The sequence below is a fragment of the Alnus glutinosa genome, chromosome 4 (genome assembly GCF_958979055.1).
Source record: "Alnus glutinosa chromosome 4, dhAlnGlut1.1, whole genome shotgun sequence".
Taxonomy (NCBI): Eukaryota; Viridiplantae; Streptophyta; class Magnoliopsida; order Fagales; family Betulaceae; genus Alnus; species Alnus glutinosa.
Window position 1 is genome coordinate 3914534 of NC_084889.1, and position 19362 is coordinate 3933895.

The window sequence follows — 19362 nt, forward strand, 5'->3', positions numbered from 1 at the left end:
ATTCATCCATGGAATTTGAGATTGTTATTTCAAAAGTGATATACAACTCTTTGTGATATGTCTCTCAAAATGTAGTGCTAAAAGTCTCTCGTGTGTCACTCTTGTGTTACTCTAAAAATGATGTGGCTTTTAAAATCACCATTGAGTTGTGATTGATCACTATTGAATTTTGATTAAACAGTAATTTTAAATACTACCTCATTTTTAGAGGGACACAAAAGTGACACATAAAGAATTTCTAAAATTACTCTTAATATTTATAAAAATAATGCATTACATACAAATTCATGTCATTTTTTGTCTGTAATTGTGAAATTACATATTTATTATATATATATATATGTTAAAAAAAAAAAAAATGGTTTCTGGGCCACCCCTCTTGCCGGCCACCAAGTGCCCATTTTATTTTTTTATTTTTTATTTGTTATAATTTTTTTAAAGTGAATGTTTAATTTCATAAGAAGAAAAATGACCGAAACTTATGTAGAATAAGGCATACAATAAAGAATTATTTTATCACTTTTAAAACCCAAAAAAAACTTATTTATCACAACCTCAAATCCGGGACCAATTTTACAATTTTCGCTAAAATTTGCAAACGATTAACTTTAACCTAATCGAACTGTACAAACGTTGAAAGTAAAATCTCCGAGCTCAGAGACAGGGACCGGTAGTACTGTTTCACTTGTTCGCACATTCCTAAAATCTAAAAAGCCCCCCAAAAATGCAAACGGTTGTCCGAGAATTTTGAAGCTACCATGGTACGGATTCAACAACAACAGCAACTCTCTCTGCGAAACCATTCCACCGTCGTTGCCTCCGATGCTCAGGTACTTTCCGACCTCCACTCATTTCCTGCTCTGTCATCTCCACTCAGGCAGATCACTCCACGTGTCCCGTCCCCTCCACTGGAAACGCCGGGACGAATACAAGCTGACCCGACCCGAACTGGTTGATCGGATATCTCGCCTCGTCGTCCTCCGACGGTTCGATGCCCTCGGCGACCTCTCCTTCGAGTTCTCGGACGTGCTATTGGATTCCGTTATTCGGAGACTCCGTTTAAACCCTAGCGCGTGTCTAGCGTTTTTCAAATTGGCCTCAAAGCAACAAAATTTTAGACCTAACGTCAAATCTTATTGTAAACTTGTCCACATACTGTCTAGAGCTCGAATGTATGACGAAACGAGGTCGTATTTGAACGAATTGGTCGATCTCTGTAGAAACAATTACTCGGCGTTTGTTGTTTGGGATGAGCTCGTTAGAGTTTATACGGAATTCACGTTTTCGCCCACTGTTTTTGATATGATTTTGAAGGTCTATGCTGAGAAGGGTCTGATAAAGAATGCACTACATGTGTTTGACAATATTGGGAAACACGGTCGTGTGCCGAGTTTGCGGTCTTGTAATTGTTTATTGAGTAGTCTGGTAAAAAAGGGCAAGAGTTACGAGGCAGTGCTAGTTTATGATCAGATGATAAGGATTGGGATTGTGCCCGATGTTTTCACGTGTACCATAATGGTGAATTCATATTGTAAGGATGGGAGAGTGGATAGAGCTGTGGAGTTTTTGAGAGAAATGGAGAATTTGGGCCTTGAAACAAATGTTGTGACTTATAATTGTTTGATTGACGGGTATGTTAGTTTGGGAGATGTGGAAGGAGCGGGCAGGGTGTTGAGGTTGATGTCCGAAAGAGGGATTTTGAGGAATGTGGTGACTTACACGCTGTTGATTAAGGGTTATTGCAAGCAACGTAAGATGGAGGAAGCGGAGAAGGTGCTTCAGGAGATGAAGAAGGAGGAGTCTGTGGTTGTGGATGTGCATGCTTATGGGGTGTTGTTAGATGGGTATTGTCAAGCTGGCAAAATGGACAATGCGATTAGGGTTTGGAATGAGATGTTGGAGATAGGCTTGAAGATGAATATATTCATTTGTAACTCCTTGATCAACGGGTACTGTAAGCTTGGTCAAGTTTGTGACGCAGAGAGAGTTTTTATGCGTATGGCTGAGTGGAACTTAAGGCCAGATTCTTATAGTTATAACACCCTCGTGGATGGTTACCGTAGGGAAGGTCATATAAGCAAGGCTTTCAAGCTTTGTGACAAGATGCTTCAGGAAGGAGTTGAACCAACTGTTTTAACATACAATACACTTCTCAAGGGTTTATGTCATACGGGGGCCATTGATGATGCTTTGTGCCTTTGGCGTTTGATGCTGAATAGGTGTGTGGGTCCAGATGAGGTTGGCTATTGTACTCTGCTTGATGGGCTGTTCAAGATGGGGGATTTCAACAATGCTATTATGCTGTGGAAAGATATTTTAGCACAGGGCTTTACTAAAAACAGGATTGCTTTCAATACGATGATTAATGGATTATGTAAAATGGGGAAGTTATTTGAAGCTAAGGAAATTTTTGACAGGATGAAAGAGCTAGGATGTTCGCCTGATGGAATAACTTACAGAACCCTGTGTGACGGGTACTGTAAATTTGGAAACATTGAAGAAGCTCTAAAACTTAAAGAAATGATGGAAAGAGAAGTTATTTTTTCTTCCATTGAAATGTACAATTCTCTTGTTTATGGGCTTTTTAAGTCAAGGAAATTAAGTAAAGTGATGGATCTTCTTGCTGAGATGCAGTCAAGGGGATTATGCCCAGATGTTGTTACCTATGGCATCCTTATTGCTGGTTGGTGCAATGAAGGGATGCTGGATAGAGCTTTTAGTACATATTTTGAGATGATTGAAAAGGGTTTTGCCCCCAATGCAATTATTTGCAGCAAAATTGTGAGCAGCCTGTATAGGCTCGGTAGGATTGATGAAGCAAGTATGCTGTTGCAGAAGATGGTGGATTTTAGTATTGTTTCAGATGAAACATGTCTTAATAAGTTTCCCAAGGATGATGTTAGACATTTAACCATTTTGAAAATTGCTGATTCGATTGATGAAAGTGCTAAAAGTTTTTCCCTACCAAACAATGTTGTCTACAATATAGCTATTGTGGGGCTATGCAAGTCTGGGAAGGTTGATGATGCAAGAAGAGTATTATCAGCTTTATTGCTTAGAGGCTTTAGTCCAGATAATTTTACATATTGTACCCTAATCCATGGCTGTTCAGCTGCTGGTAATGTGAATGAAGCTTTCAACTTACGGGATGAGATGCTGAAAAAGGGTATTGTTCCAAACATTACTACATACAATGCTCTTATAACTGGCTTGTGTAAGTCGGGAAATTTGGATAGAGCACAGAGGCTTTTCCATAAACTTCACCTCAAGGGGTTAACTCCTAATGTCGTTACCTATAATATATTGATTGGTCAATACATTAGGACTGGTAATACTATTGAAGCCTTTAAATTGAAAGACAAAATGATAGAAGAAGGGATTGCTCCATCTGTTGTTACCTACTCTACGTTGATCAGTGGCCTTTGCAAGCAAGGAGATATGGAACAATCCATGAAGCTTTTGGATCATATGGTCGAGGCTGGCATGGGCGCAGACCTTTTCACATACTCTAATTTGGTTCACAGTTACGTCAAATGTGGAGACATAGAGAAAGTTTCCAAGCTTCATAATATGATGCAGATGAGGTGTCCCTCTTCGGGTATTATTTCTCAGGAACCAATGGTTTTAACCAAGTGCTCAGATAGTAAAGGAATGCCTGATGAGTATTACACGTCTGAAGCTGTGAGTTGATGAACTCAGCGAACTAAGAGTTTGTTGGGAGGTTTATTCTATCACAGAAATGGTTTTGAGTTTGCCATGGCCTTGTGTTCTTGAATGTGCATCCTCCTGCATTAATATTGAAATCCTGGAGTTGTGACCTTGTTGTTAAGGGGGGCTATAGTCTCTTAGAGGCCCATGTAATGTGCATTGCAAACACCGACATGTTGGCCTCTTTGTTGCAAGATTGTGCAAGTAAAGGTGGTTTCATTGATGCAGGACACAATTTGTCGGTGCCATGCAAAGCATATGAAAGTTCCTCTTCATTTCTCCACCATCAAACTATATGTTGCTTCCTAATTCCAAAATTTGAACAGTTAAAACTTCAGTTGACAGCTTGGATCGATTCAGAAAGTAGTTTCCTGGGGGCCTGTCTGCAATTTCATGTATTTGGAACCAAGATGATTATTGTTGTTGCAGACAAGTTGCTGCTGGATCTAAATCCAAACAAATTATTTCCTGGAGAAATTCCCATTATCAATGCTCACATTGTCTCCAGTTCAAAGGTATTTGCTAGTTATTCTGTTGGTCCTTTATGTTGTTTAGATTGTTTGTGTTTGGTTCAAATAAAATGTAGAATAATATTCTACCTTTTTTCAAATTTTATCTCATAAAGTCAAATCTCGTAATTAATGCAGTGAATTAGAATGATATTCGGATTCAACACCCAAACGGACTCGTTGCTCTTAAGTCGGCATACGGGTTTCACAGCAGTAAAAAGAGCAGTAGATATGCTGGTGGCGGTATTTGAAACCCGGGGAATCTACAGAAAATGGAATGTCGTATAAGCACAGCACCTTATTAAAGAGATTGTCCAATACGAAGGTGGAGCTGCATTTTTTCTCCAGCATGATACACCTCAGTAATTGATGTATGTATGTTCTGTTTCTCTTTGAGGGCTAAATTTTTTGTGATGCATCCATGGAAGTGTGCTTAAAAATTGTCACGGGGATATATAGAGAGATATGGGTTTGCATTCATCAGTCTTAAGTACACAATTCAATATTCATATTTTGGCACCGGGTTGGATATGGACAAGTTTAAAATCTATTCACCTAATTGCGTGATTTTTCTTTAATATTCTTGGGTATTGAAAATCTGGTAGATATCCTAACAATTTTTTGTTTTGCTAATCTTCCTCCTCTTGTCTGTGTTACATTGATTCCAGGGTCTTGTTTTGTGCTTTGAGAAGCCCATCCAATGCATCATAATTTACTGATTCGTCTAGTAAGCTGGGATTTGGGTCTGGCCACATACTCTTTCGTGTGTGTTCACAAGCTTGCAATAGAAATGTTGCTCGATGGTCATCCACCTGACCTGGCAACCACACTAGGTTATCTTTCTTAAGCTGCATTTTTTTGGAAATGATATAGGGTTAATTGTAGTCAGCCAATGAAAAATATACTGAAGTTTGTCCTAAGAGGATCTAAATTCAAAAAAGAAACCATGGGATACAAGAAGAAATGTAGTATTGAGATGCGATTCTTTATTTCTTTTTTCATAAATAGTAAAAGAGGAAATGGAGAGCCCCAAGTACGGGAGATCCTCCAAGGGAGACTGGAGATGCATTTTCAATATAATTCATGTTTGTTGCATTTTTCTCCAACTTTGTTTTAACTGCTTAAATTATGCTTAAGGATTACAGACCAATAGACTCAAACGACTCAAACCATGATTAAATCATGCGTATGCACGTTCTAATAAATGATCATACTGGAAGTCACTTTCTTTTTCATCAAATATTTAATTTCTAGAAGACATCACTACTTCATTAACTTGTAATTAATGCTTATTCATCATATGCTTGCAGATCCGTCCCAACCGAGTCAACTGCATTGGATGTGATTCATGTGAATGAGATTTATTTTAGGGTTCAAATTTTATTCAGTCGCATTTAACAATATATATGGTGTCTCATTATTTAAATTTTTTAAAATGATGTGAACATATTTATTATTTGATAATAAAATCTAATTTGAATATCCTCTTCATTTTAGTAGCTAGAGACCTCATTCAATTTCCTCATATTAACTTTTTGAAAGTAGAACTCATGATTTAAATTAGGACTAAAGGATTTTTTATTTTTTATTTTTTCTCCCCTCTTCTAGGTAGTGGATGCAATCCAAAAGTGACATCAAATCCAAAAAATAGATAAGCATTGGGTATAAGCTTTTTTGATCTCTCAAAGGAAACAAGTGATTGAAAGGTCTTCCTGATCTAAAACCAGGGCAGCTTAGAATTTCAGGCACCTCCAAAATTGATGGGCCGAAAAGGAAGCCTCAACTAACAGGAGAGCTACTGCAAGATTCAGGCAACTTCGTGTGAGTTTCAGGCACCTTCAAGCTTCTTTTCTTTTTCCTTTTTTGTTCTCCTACAACAAAAAATTCTTCATTTCCAATTCTCCTAACCAATACTGATTTGACCCCATGACCTCCCACCTTGCCACCTATGAAAGCTGTAGATGACCAAAAAAGATAAAAACTTAGAATGCGCATGCTTGCCTTGCCCATAATGCCTGGAATGGATTCTCTCCATTTCATTTCAAATGGGGAGGATCCAGCTAGATTGAAGATTCTATATCAATCTAATTTATTTATTACATTGAAAGAGAAATGTTAGAAATTATATTTTTATTTTATTTTGTTCATGTGGCACGGTGGATCACTATTTCTTACAATTTTTTTTTTCTCAAATTACGGAATCTATGCCCTTTTTAGGCATCAAAACACTAGTACAACACCACCTATTAAAAATGTGGCATGCTACGGTTGAGAATTGAGCATATTCTCATTAGGTTCTTTCTCTTTATGTTGTAAAAAAACTTTAAACAAAAAACTGTCTTTTAGTTTTCTGAAAAAGAAGCGTCCTGGCAAAAGTGAAAGAAAAAACATTTTGGGAAGAAAATTATTTTTGGTTGCTTCAATAACATGTCACTTTTTTAATATATGACATTTTTCAAGCATTTCAATGCTTAGAAACGCCTAAATTTCATAATTTTTAAGAATTTAATATTCTAATTCTAGATAATTACGGACATTTGAATTCTCTTTATTTAAATGGAACCAAACCATGAGAAATCTTAAAACGTTGTCATATTGAATTCTGAAACGTCATCGTAAATAGGTATTTCACCATGAGTTCACCATACATCCATGAAAGCAACCTTTAATATAATATACGGCCATTTAGGAAGTGGTCCTTCAAATATTTTTCCCATAAAACTTATTTGTTTTTCTAACGGAGAAAAACAAGTGGTCCTCTTAGTGAAAAATAATAATAATAAAAAAAAAAACTTTGTTTGTTCAATATTAAAAGCATCTTCTTCACACTTATAATTTTAAAGAAAATTTAGAAAGCACTATCAACGAACACGATCGTAAGCAATTGTGAGAAGCTCTTGATGAAGTATGCTATCTATTCGAACAATTTGATGCCTGTTCAAATTAACATGTAATTTTCAACGGGAGTCTCTCTCAATTGCGCTGAAAGTTACAAGAGATTCCAATTCTTAAGAACAACAATGTCATCAGTTTGAATGGAGTAACTATGAAAATGCTTTTACTTTGGTTTAAAATTATGACTTTAGCTTACAAAAAAGAAAATTATGGCTTTAAATTTTACAGTAGAACAGCTGCAAGCCTCACAACACACGCTATCATGCATCAAGCTCTGAAAAAAAAGAAAAAAAAAAAAAGCACTTTTGGGCCAACTTTACCTTTGTTTATAAAACTTTTTTTTTTTTTTTTCTCTCTCTCTTTTTCACAAATTGAAGACATGATTCATGATGCTACTTTAGTTAATTAATTAAGAATATTCCTCTGGGAAGTCCAGTAAATACACGCAACTACTCTATGACTTTCTGTTCTAAATATTTTAATTAATCTGTATATTTTAGTCAGGTATCCTCAATCATTTTGTTGTAAACTTTATCTAATCACAAGTTGATTGCTTTAGATTTCAAATGATTTGGCTTACCTTCAGTGCATTAAATGACTAGAAATCTAATGTGATTGATTCAAATAGACGGTAAAAAAAAAAATAGTAAAATTGAGGGAGAGCTCATAATAACTGAAAATCTCGGAGATTTTCAAATAAATGGTGAAAATGGTAAGAATTAAGAATAGTATTTTAATTTTCACCGATTATTTAAAGTACACTCTAATTATTTAATAACTGAAAATTCAATAAATCTTTTGACTGATTGATACTAGTACATACGAAAATTCAAATGAAATTGACTAGAAACATGCCTCCCAGTTCAAGAATCTATAAACCAAAAAAATTAAAAATAAAAAATCTTACAACCGATTGGAGAACAATGCCATTTAAAAATTTAATACAGAATTAAATGCCCAACATTATGAATGTACATCTGGGAAGAGGTTTTATTTATTATTTTTTTTCTCTTCATTTATTATTATTTTTTTAAAATAAAAATTTGTCTGGGGTAATAATAATAATAATTAAGAAGACTAATTTCTGGAATAATGGGGCATATGATAAGTCGACGGACATATCTGACATCACGCGTGCCGACCGCGGAGATTTAGGAAGCTGAGACTCGCGGGGAAGTGGGCCCCACGTATGTAAGATTATTCCAGCCTGATCTGATCCTGATCATATGCCGTGCATAACTCTTTCATCTTAAATGCAAGCCACGCGTCCTACATCCAAGTCCCCACCAGCTCGACCTCTTATTGTTTTGGCCTTTGGGGACCTTCTTCCTAGTCTCCTCTCCCTACCCTACCGACACTTTTTTTTTTTTTTTTTTTTTTATTATAGCAAAGGATTTAAAAATGGGATCATACAGGTTGGTCTTTTAATGATATTAATTCTAATTGATGGCCAATAAAATATAGTAGAAGGAAGCCACCACAGAAAATGAAAATAAGTCCCTTTTTTATTATAAAAAATAAAGTCAATTTATTATACTCTCGAAGAAAGCATACTCGATTGGGTAATTGGTCAAATGTTGGTAATCACATTATTAAATGATATGGGAATGACAAAGGGAGGCAATTGGCAACAAATAGGAAATCGAGCAAAAACAAAATTCAAATAGAAAAAGGGACTTCTGAAGCCATTTGTTAACCCATCAACTTCTGTGTTTAATTAGGGCCATTATTTTCTTTGCAAATTAAGATAATCGAACAGATTTTGAGGTACAATTAATTAATTAAAATAATTATTTGACTTAATTATCGAAAACTCTCCCGCTAATCCCAACGCTAGCGTTATCGATGATCTTCTTATTTTTGCAGGCGCTTGTCGTTTAGTCCAATCGTGCAAAAAGTCATAATTAATTTCATCTTTAATTTCTTTAGCAGCATTATATATGTCAATAGTGATAAAAACAAAAGAAATAAAAACTTGTTTTAAAAAAAAAAAAACTACTTGAGAGTTGAGATGGCTGAGAGAACCTTTGTTTAAACTTATATATATTTTATAAAAATATTAAAACCATTGAAACGGAGTATTGAAATTCTTCCGGTACTGTATATAATTGTCACTTTGTTATTTTCTAACCAACTACTACTGTATAATGGGTAGACTTTATTCGAATAAGTGCACAAAGAGGCAAACCAGCTGGCTGGGCGTCTTTCCAGCCATAATCCACTTGATTCCTTCAAGACAAGCAGTATCATGCTGATAAAGATGTATAGAGAACTAATTGAATATAAACTTAGAGAGAGAGAGAGAGAGAGAGAGAGAGAGAGAGAGAGAAATGCATTATCATTTCAAACAAAAAAGGAGGACCGTACCGTAATATTATCAATGATAATATATAGCTGATGAATAAATTAATTTTATTTACCAAATAAATGGCTAAAAAAGAAGAAAATGAAAACGTTAACTCAAACACCGATTCCAGATCGATTAGATTAAAAGAACTGGAGATCTAGAAGGTTTAGAAAACGAATATTGAAACTAGTAAAATCCAGAAATATGATATAATTAATTGAACATAAGCAAAATAGCTCTTTTGCTGTACAGATCGACTTTGATACAATTATCATGCATCCGTGATGCAAAATATACGAATCCCATTTCTCTTCAGGATCTTCTCCTTATTATTAGACAACTAGAAAATTAAAACTTTGACAGATTTGTTTGAACTTTCATTTTTTTTTTTTTTTGGGGGGGGGATCATAGCTACCAAATCTGCATAATCTACATGAACAATCTCCTCCTTTCAAAAGAGAACAGTTTTCTTTAATCCTTTTTCCCTCCGACTAGTAATTAAGCGCCAGAAGGAGCTTAAGAATCCAAAGCAAATGGCGTCCGTAACAAATCATAAGGAGCCCAAAGAGCGTCCAACGGGCACGGCCGGTTCGCGTCCAGGCGAGCCCAGGGCTTACCCTTCCCACTCCAGTGCAAGAGACTCGCCGGACCCGGGTGCAGATCCCTGCAAAGTCCCCGGAAGTTATCGCCGCCAAGGCCGTGCTGGTTCCACCTGTGATCAACCGAAGCTATTTTCCCAGCAAACACGAGCAGAAATGGGGGTAGAGAACCCAGCTCGTATATCCTCATCCTCTTCTGGAGCTCCATCCAATCCTCAATCTTCTTCGTATAATCCCCAGCTCTCCACCGATCAAGATTGATCACCATCACTCCGGTGTTGAAGTAACACGCCTTCCGGTTCGCGAAGGTCAGTGACAAAGAAGGGTTAGACCAAAACGTTGGGGTGAAATACGACGTGAAGTTGGCATTGCAGTACTCCGGGGCGGCGAGGACGGAGTAGTCTCCGAGCGGTGTGGCGGCGAGCTTGGCAATGTCGTCAACGAGGATAAGATCGGAGTCGAGGTAAACGACTTGTCGGACACACAAGGGCAAGAGGTTAGCCAAGTAGCTGCGGGCGTAGTTGAGTGGACAGTCTAAGGCGGAGCGTATGGAGGTGGAGATGAGGCCCGACACGTGGGAGTCATCGAAGCGGTACACTTGGAACTTGAGATAAGGGAAGGAGTTGGAGAGGGTGGCGCGTAGGAGGGACGCGTTGGCGGAGGATGCGGAGGCTACGAAGTGGAAGAAGACGTTCTCCGGGCACGAGGTGTGTTGAAGAACGGAGAGAATGGCGGCCATAGAGCCTCTGAGGTATTGGGTGTCTAGGGTCATTGCAACGTGGACTGCACTTTCAGAACATACTACGTCGTTGTTGGTGTTGTCCTCGTCGTTTTCGTCTTCTTCGAGGTCGTTGGTTGTGGACGGGCAGTCCGGGGAGTTGTAGAATTGTGGGGCTTCTTTGAATTGTTGGGAGAGAGTGGCGGTGGCATTGGTGGCTGTAGATGTGTAGGATTGGCAAGAAAGGAAGAGGGAGATCAGTGAAAGGAAGAGAAAGGCAAAGAGTGGTGGTTTTGGCATAGTTTTCTCTGTGTTTGTGTGTGTGTGAGAGAGAGAGAGAGGGAAGGAGAGATATAAATTAAGCTTTTTAAGGTTTTGAATCTTTGAGGTTGTAAAGTTTGAACACGCTTTGGCTTTAAAAATGAAAGAGGAATAGCTAGCTGGATGGGTGGCCGGGCAGCAGCCTGCAGAGCACGAGAGAGGGGGACTGAGTCAAGGATTTTTCAATGGAAGCTTGTTGTGTTCACAATGGTTGGTTGTTCCATATGGGTTTTGTAAGTCTCAGGTCCTACTTCTCTTTCTCACGTACTTTCTTTTTCGTTTAGAGGAAGATGAAGAAATGAAAAAAAATAAAATAAAAACATGGGATTTGACGCAAGCATGAAAAGAAAGGTGGGGGTTGCTTTAAGGTCCAGAAAATAATGGAAAGGGACCGTAAAAACGATTTTGTGGTACACCTTTTTTTATTGCGGGGGCAAATATAAAGAACAAAAGAGGGTTGTAACCTGTAGGGATCGGTTAAGACTTAAGATTTGTGTGTACTTGACTTTGCGATGCTCCCATTCACCGACTTTTTTTTTTCTTCTTTTTTTTTTTTTTAAAAAAAAAGAAAACCAGAAAACCAGAAACTGTTTAATTAACACAGAGTTACTTCGTGTACTCAGTTCTATTTGGTAAATTCAAGATTCATATGTTTTGCATTTCTCTTGGTATAAACCGATTGAATCACGGACTTCACCCGAGGACTATAAAAGTGAGTAAATTTCGAACTTGAAATCACGAAGGAGCACTCAAAATCTCAAGCATCCATCAAGTGAGCCAACCTCTTGCACTAACTTAACTATTGAGTCATTACCAATTTCCATAATATTCCTAGCTATTAACGAATTTTTTTTTTGTTTTAGTTGCCTAAATCATATATTTTTCTCGTCAAACTAAAGCAAACAATATTTATCATGTATGTACGTTAGGATATTAATTTATTCAAATTTATCAGTTTAAACTTTTAAAATAATTGGTAATATTATAACAGAAATATTAAGTTACGTGAATTTACCAACACCCTTTGTTTTTTTTTTTTTTTAAATAGATTTGCACAGCAGGTGTATATTATGTGTACAATGTACGTATTAGAATGGCAGGGTTGTTGAATGTTGATGCTTAACCGTCATAACAATCTCTCCCATACGCATGTTTTGTCGTTTTCCGGGCGATAATTACTCGTATGTTGATCTATCGCACTCCGGGAAAGATTAATTTTCACCAACCAGGTCTTTCAAATGCGAATAATTTAGAATAAAAAAAAAAAAATAAAAAAAAAATAAAAAATAATGCTTTATAATCAAGTTTGCCTATCTACAGATATATGCCACCTTCCATCGAGGTGAAAAATCTCTTTTCACATTCAGTTATGAAAGCGTCCTGTAATTTTCTATGGATTAATTAATTAATCATTTAAAGCTTGTTGACGCAGTTTATTTCGATTCAGTTTATTAAATTGATATAGTTTACATGCATTCTTAACTCCAAACTGAGTTTTCAATCAATCTGGATCGAAGGAAATTTCTTTGCATGTGAATTATATGTATATAATTTTTCTTCAACTCTTTTAATTTTATTAAAAATATATGTATTTTCATATGTTTAAAGAACACGTTTAAATTTTATAAATTGAGTTAATTAAAGAAACTTCTTCCAACCCAAATTAAAAGAAAACCCTATCATATTTAAAATATATATATTTTTAATAAATCATGTAATTCTAAAAAATTCATTAATTTTAGACACAACTTTTTTTTCCAGCAAACTCATAATTGGTCTTTTTCTTTTTCTTTTTTCTTTTTCTTTTTCTTTTTCTTTTTAGTAGGTGAACACGATTAAAACACTCCTTTTAGCTGGGCCCAAAAGCAGGTCATGGATATATGGCTGTATTGCAAAGTACCCATGTTCATATATTCTGTTGGGCACATGTTGAACCGGCCGGGCGGTCGGGTAGTCGATAACTCAACAAGCAGACGAATTACTGATGTGGCTGATCAAATTTAATTACTCTATTAATGACATTATTGATTCTCCCTACCTCTGGTCCCCCTGTAATAGTAGTTAATTTTACATCATAATTACATTAAATTGATTTCTGGATCCAGTGACTCTACCAACTATCTATTACTATATATATTCCTTTAAGAATATCCTCATTCGATGGATGCAGATGTCAACCCCATCCACTATACTCTAATATAATTAATTAGTAAGCCTTTGGTTATATAGCTAGCACCTTCCTACCAGATTTAAAAGATAAAAGATTACAATTATTGATAGATGAAGCGAACTAAATCAGTAAAATTATAAATGAGAAAGCATGTTATAAGCATGGTCCAAAAGGTTAATTAACCTAATAGAAAACAGGGAATTTGATTATTTAATTAATATTTTAACAGTCATCTTTCATGTTTGGGTTCAAACCCCTCTTTAATTAAGTGAGATTAATACAAATCTCATGTAGTACTTATTAAATCATTATTTGTTTCAAAAGCTGAAGCTGGCATGTAGAATATTTAATTAAAATAAAAGGTGGATTACGAAGCCGTATCTATTTTGGCAGCTCAACTCGCCTTTCAGTATTCGATGATTTAACATTATGCTCATACATAGTATCAAGACATTTAATCTATCTAGCCGGCCTATAGTTTCTTGCGTACTAAATCACAAAGCCGCTATTCATTATTCGACGAGCTGCATCTGATCTCATACTCTACATAGTGGCTTGCTCTGATATCAATACAAACTTCAGGCAAACTCACCTTTAAAAATTGACTTGCAAAAAGAGAGTGTTCAAAAGTTTATATATACATAATTAAAATTACATTTAAGATATATGAGATACTTAATATCGTAATAAAGACCCAATACATATAATAATATTTAATTGAACTCGGAACTGGATTACAGAGAAAGGGTAGAAACTTATGCGCTAATACTATATAAAATCACCAATTATTCTAAATTAATTAATTTGAGTATGGACTTTTCAGTACATTCATTAATTATATTTCTATAGCTTTCCGGTTTGGTAATCAGCTCTGGACTGATCGATGATGCAACTCGATCACAATTGTGACGGCGGATTAAAAGTCTGCGATCAAATAGGAAAATCTCGGCCATGATCAAGGGTATGTAGAGAGATCAAGATAGCTCATGAGGAAGCATCTTTTATACAGGTTTTTATTATTATTATTATTATTATTATTATTATTATTATTATTAAGTTGTTAATATATTATGTGGTTATAGCCTTTATTTCTGTGGATCTCTGGCTATAGCCCTATAAATTAGGGCATATATAGCCCATAAAATGGAACGTCCCGGTTTTGATTATTGGCCACGTACCGATTACGCACACCCAGTAAGCTATACTGTAGCCTCACTATCAAGGGGCTCACAATTCCTGTATCAAAGTCAATCTTAAAACGTCATTATCTTTGCATTAACGACTTGCTCAATTATTGCAAGAAGAATTAACCACGGCTGTCATGCTGATGTCTTAATCAACTCAGTCGCTGCCGCCTCACTGCCGCACTGTTACTATTACTCTCTCACCAGTTCTACCGGGAGTGACCAACTAGTCTTTGAAACTAGTGACCAAATCATCTCTTTTAGTTACAAGAATGGTTTGGTCACCCTTAAAGCAGTTAAAGATGTGACTGGTCAGTGGCCGGCCAGTGCTACCCTTAGTAGTAAAAAATCATGAGCGGTGGTAAAGTTGAAAAAAATAACAACAGCAGCTAGAAAGACAAAAATTTAAATTTTTAAGTGATGTGACAATTTATACTGTTCTCTTAAAATAAAGAGAAGCACAAAATAAAACTATTGCACTTAGATCTCGATCATTCCGTCCGCCATCAATGGAAAAACTCCCACTAGGAAGAACCTGCTCTATCCATAACTTGACCATATGTTGTGGTTGCTTTCATGCATGCCAAACATACCGATTGCATATATGTATGAGGTGTACGTGTTCGATTAGGCGCAGTTTTCTGTAAATTTTGTTGATATTAATTAATAAGCTCCCCTGTACTGAGAGTTTGCAGGGTCGCCGACATTAAAAACGTGCGTGGGTCATGAGGGTGATGAAAGTCAGCTTATGTGAGCTGCACGGCAGCACATGGGTACGTAGAGCCATCATGATAGAATACGACGTCGGTGCCCGGTACAATAAAGGACATGGGGTCAAAGTTCAAACGTCGTCCTTCGATTCTACTGTAAAATTTTGTGATTCACATGAGACTTTTTATAACATGCCTTGTCCTGGTTCACAGTTGGTCATCTTAAGGGTCCATGGGAGCCTAACAATGTAGAATATTGATGCATGCGAGTCAATATCCATCAGCCACTTCTTACAGTTCCACGAAGTTTCTCATCTTGACTCAAACCCCTGCCACCTTTTCTTCTTCTTTGTTGAAATATATATAAATCTTAAATATATCATAATTTTTATCTCATTTGCTTGACGTAACACTATTAATCAGCCTTTGTATATATATGCAGTACTCAATCTATCCGAATTTCATCTTGATCCATGATCGGCATATATATATATATATATATATATATATATATATAGCCCTGTTCATGTAGAATATCCGGATGAAATCCAAATAGATCGATTCGCTAAAATATAGCATTACGTACTCATTAGCCTTTAGATCATTTGTTAAAATAAATAAATAAATACAAAAGTTGAATAGCAGTGTCACATCAATAAAATAGAATAAAAATATGGTGTATATTATTTTTCTTATTAAACAATAATGATATGTTTGTTAATGTGATTTGTAGGTATTTTTTTATTTTTAATTTGAAAAGGTATTCGATATGACATAAATGTAAAAACTGTTTTTATATTTTAATGAGTGTTTTATATTTTGTGTTGTTTGTTAATATTTTTGTTTTTTTTTTAAAAAAAAAAAATAGAGAAATATTTTTACATTATTTGTGACTTTCTACGATATTATTTGTGATCTTGTATGCTTTACATGATAGGTATGCTTAACGTAAGCAATATATCGATACTTCTAGAGTGAATTGCATTTAATGTCATAAAGAAGAAATCATAAATATCCAGAGAACTGGACTGTTGGGTTCATTCATGCATGTCGACAACAATCATTTCCACAATTTGAGTTCTTGATATTTGTTTTTTTAGAAAAATTACATATTTTAGTCCTTAAAATTTGCAGCTGTATCAATTAATCTTTAAATATCAATAGTATCTTAATTAAGATCCTTAGGGTAGGCTATCCGTCTAAGATTGAGGCCAATATTGTAAAGTAACAATTTTTTTCACAAATTATAAAATAAAATTATAAGGAGGGCCAACCACCTCGGGAGGGCTCTCCTCACCATACGAGGGGCAGTCGGCCGACCCATACCAGTAAGGGGTGGCCAGTTGCCCCGTCTCAAGAAAGATTGTTCATCTTTTTTTCTTTTTCTTTTATTTGTAAAATTGTAACTTCACAATAATCTAAATTAACAACTATATATATCACATGCCAATGAACGATCGGTTATGATGTTAATCCACAGGTACATTTAACCCTTTCTTTCAAACAACTAATGATAGAAATCTTTTTGAACAAATAGTTTATCCGATGAATATTCAAAATGGGATAATCAGTTTGTGGCAACTACAAAAATGAAATTAAGTTGGAGCATCAAGAACCGAAGCCCCCAAATGCATATGAATCTTCAATGCATTAATTTCCTTTTCCTTTTTTTTTTTTTTTTTTTTTTTTTTTTTTTTTTTTTTTAATTTAGCGAATATTTAATATATTATGACACTGACAAATAAAGCTATATCACGACTACATTTTAAGAATTTACATAATCGAAATAAATTCACAATGCTACATTACGGTGTAGATTTTGAAAAGATCTTAGACTTTTGAGTCCTTAATTAAAGATACTCGTCCACCCTTATGTAGTTTAGTAATACTTTAACTACTTTACAAAATTTGTGCTCTTAGTTCTACTTGTTAACTAGTAATGTTATTTAATAAATTCCTATATAATTTTCATATAATTTAAAGATGTGATAGTAAATTAAAAATTTAAATCAGCATTAGATAAATACTTAAAAAAAAAAAAAAAGATTTGATTTTCTCTGTCAAATCACTCCAGTTGTATGATAATTGTATAATAGTCTACTAAATAACATATTAAAAATTGAAATTTTGTTGTATGGATGTTGAAATTTTGCGAGTTATCAGTTCTTCTAGAATAGAATCTCTTCATTTAATGGCTAGAGTTTAAGTTTATGCATCTAAAGGTGTACATGATATCATATTATTTAATTTTTTTAAAAGACATACCAACATTGTCATTATATACACCAATTTTAAATGAGAAATGATCCCTACACTCATTTCTCACAACAGCCCTACAACAAGCTGACGTGGCTGGTAATATTTTATTATTTTTTTAAAAAAGAAATGAAAACAAAACAAAAAAATAACAAAATATTACCAGCCACGTCAACTTGTTGTGGAGCTGTTGTAAGAAATGAGTATAGGGATCATTTCTCATTTTAAATTTGGAGAGTGATTCCCAAACAACCCTCACACAACCCCTCTCATATTGTGTGAGTTTTACATGTGGGACTCACACAATGTAAAAGAGAATTATATAAGAATTGTGTAGGAGTTATAAGAGAATCATCATTCTTTCTGAAGCCTACAGCGCCGCAACCAATATACACCTTTTAAACAGGTGGATCAGATAGATAATTCAGGGGATCGAATCTAAAGGCCCAACTCAAGTTAAAATCTTAGTTGATGACCATGCTACTTTCTACTAGCTAGTGGACGATGGATTGCAACACTTCCAGTTCAAAAGTATATTAGACAAACCTTTTCTGCTCTTCAATTGGGGCCTACACTATCAAACAAAAGTATTAATTACGAATTCCGTGTTAATTCCAGATTCCATGTTCAGGATCCGTTCGAGGTGACCCACAGCCTGGCACAGCACATGGGCTTGCTGTGACCCATGGCCAGTCTCACACTTGGGTTTGTCCTGCTTTTTTGTTTTTTTAAATCTAATATGGGGTATTTTTGTCATTTTGAATCACGTAAAATGTCCATTATACCCATTCTATTTGGATTTAATAGAAAAATCTTAACGGAAAGTCAAAAGTGAGACATCTTGTAAATTTCAAAAATTGAAACATTCGAGAGGACCTTATAAATTTGGTAGTACATTGAGGGGGTAAATGGAATTTTCCATAATTTTAAGAGAACAAAAAAATAAAAATTACAAGCATGATTCTTTTAGTAGTCTTATTTTTCTTAAACTAAAAATAACATATAGTAATAAGAAATAATAGTTCTTTGAAAATAATTCTTAAAAAATATTTTTGGCAGCATATATTTAATTTTATTTTTTCTGTTTTCGTGATGTTTTTCACTTTCTCCCAACTCAGAGCGAGAAACACACGAAAAATTAAACTAGAAAAAGAGCGTGCGGTGTTTTGAGAGATCTGCAATAAGAGAGCCAGAGAACCACTTTGAACTAGCTCACAGAACAACACCATGACCAAGAAACCGAGTTCCTCAAAGTCTCCACCTTGAGCTAACAACCACCACCAGTTTAACTTGTTTCCTTAGAACTCAAAAAAAAAAAAAAAAAAAAAAAAATCTAGTTCAAAAACAAATAAATAAATAAATTATTAATCTCCAAACTTCTATTGAAGATAAAGTATTTGTTTGGTTTAACAGTTTCAAAACCGACCATTAAAAAAATTTCAATTTAAAAACACAATTAAACATTTGATAAAATTGTAGTTCGACCTTTAAAATTATAGTTCAACATCTAATCCATGCATTCTTAAGAAGCTCAACCCATGCCAAACTGCTATTTTTTTTCAAACACGCTCCAAAACAGAACAATTTTAGCAATTTTGTTTAAATACGGACGTTAGGCTGCGAAATGACGAGGCCAAGCACACTCTTTTGACACGTCAAAAAAAAAAAAAGCACACTCTTTTGACATACACAACGATAAGGATACCCACCAGCCCGGACAACCTTCCCCACGACATACCCCTCAAGGCACCAGTGCTCCCCAACAACTACAAATGGCTTCCCCGGCCCACTGGTTTGCCTGGCGCATGACTAGGGAAACCATTGTCTATTTTCAGTTCACTTCAAGCTCCAATGATTGGCAATAATTCCTGTTCATTTGATTTTCCAAATTCCTCTACCACGGGACTGTTCTCTAAAGCATATCACTATCCAAAACTCTTAGCTT

General features: G+C 35.2%; 2 protein-coding genes across 4 annotated transcripts; one reads left to right on the forward strand and one right to left on the reverse strand.

Annotated features, from left to right (window-relative positions):
* The first annotated feature begins 612 nt into the window (after nt 1-612).
* On the forward strand, nt 613-5679 carry LOC133865519 (putative pentatricopeptide repeat-containing protein At1g19290). 3 transcript variants are annotated; one of them, XM_062301944.1, is made up of 4 exons: nt 613-4223; nt 4356-4588; nt 4886-5050; nt 5528-5679. In XM_062301944.1, the coding sequence occupies exon 1, from the start codon at nt 823-825 to the stop codon at nt 3688-3690; it is 2868 nt and encodes a 955-aa protein (XP_062157928.1). In that variant the 5' UTR covers nt 613-822; the 3' UTR covers nt 3691-4223; nt 4356-4588; nt 4886-5050; nt 5528-5679. The 3 variants fall into 3 exon arrangements, with proteins under 3 accessions (XP_062157928.1, XP_062157929.1, XP_062157927.1); XM_062301945.1 differs by lacking the exon at nt 4886-5050 and having other exon boundaries at nt 5528-5678; XM_062301943.1 differs by lacking the exon at nt 5528-5679 and having other exon boundaries at nt 4886-5356.
* A 3960-nt stretch (nt 5680-9639) lies between these two features.
* On the reverse strand, nt 9640-11308 carry LOC133865520 (probable galacturonosyltransferase-like 1). Its single transcript, XM_062301946.1, has one exon. The coding sequence runs from the start codon at nt 11074-11076 to the stop codon at nt 9976-9978; it is 1101 nt and encodes a 366-aa protein (XP_062157930.1). The 5' UTR covers nt 11077-11308; the 3' UTR covers nt 9640-9975.
* Nucleotides 11309-19362: the final 8054 nt, after the last annotated feature.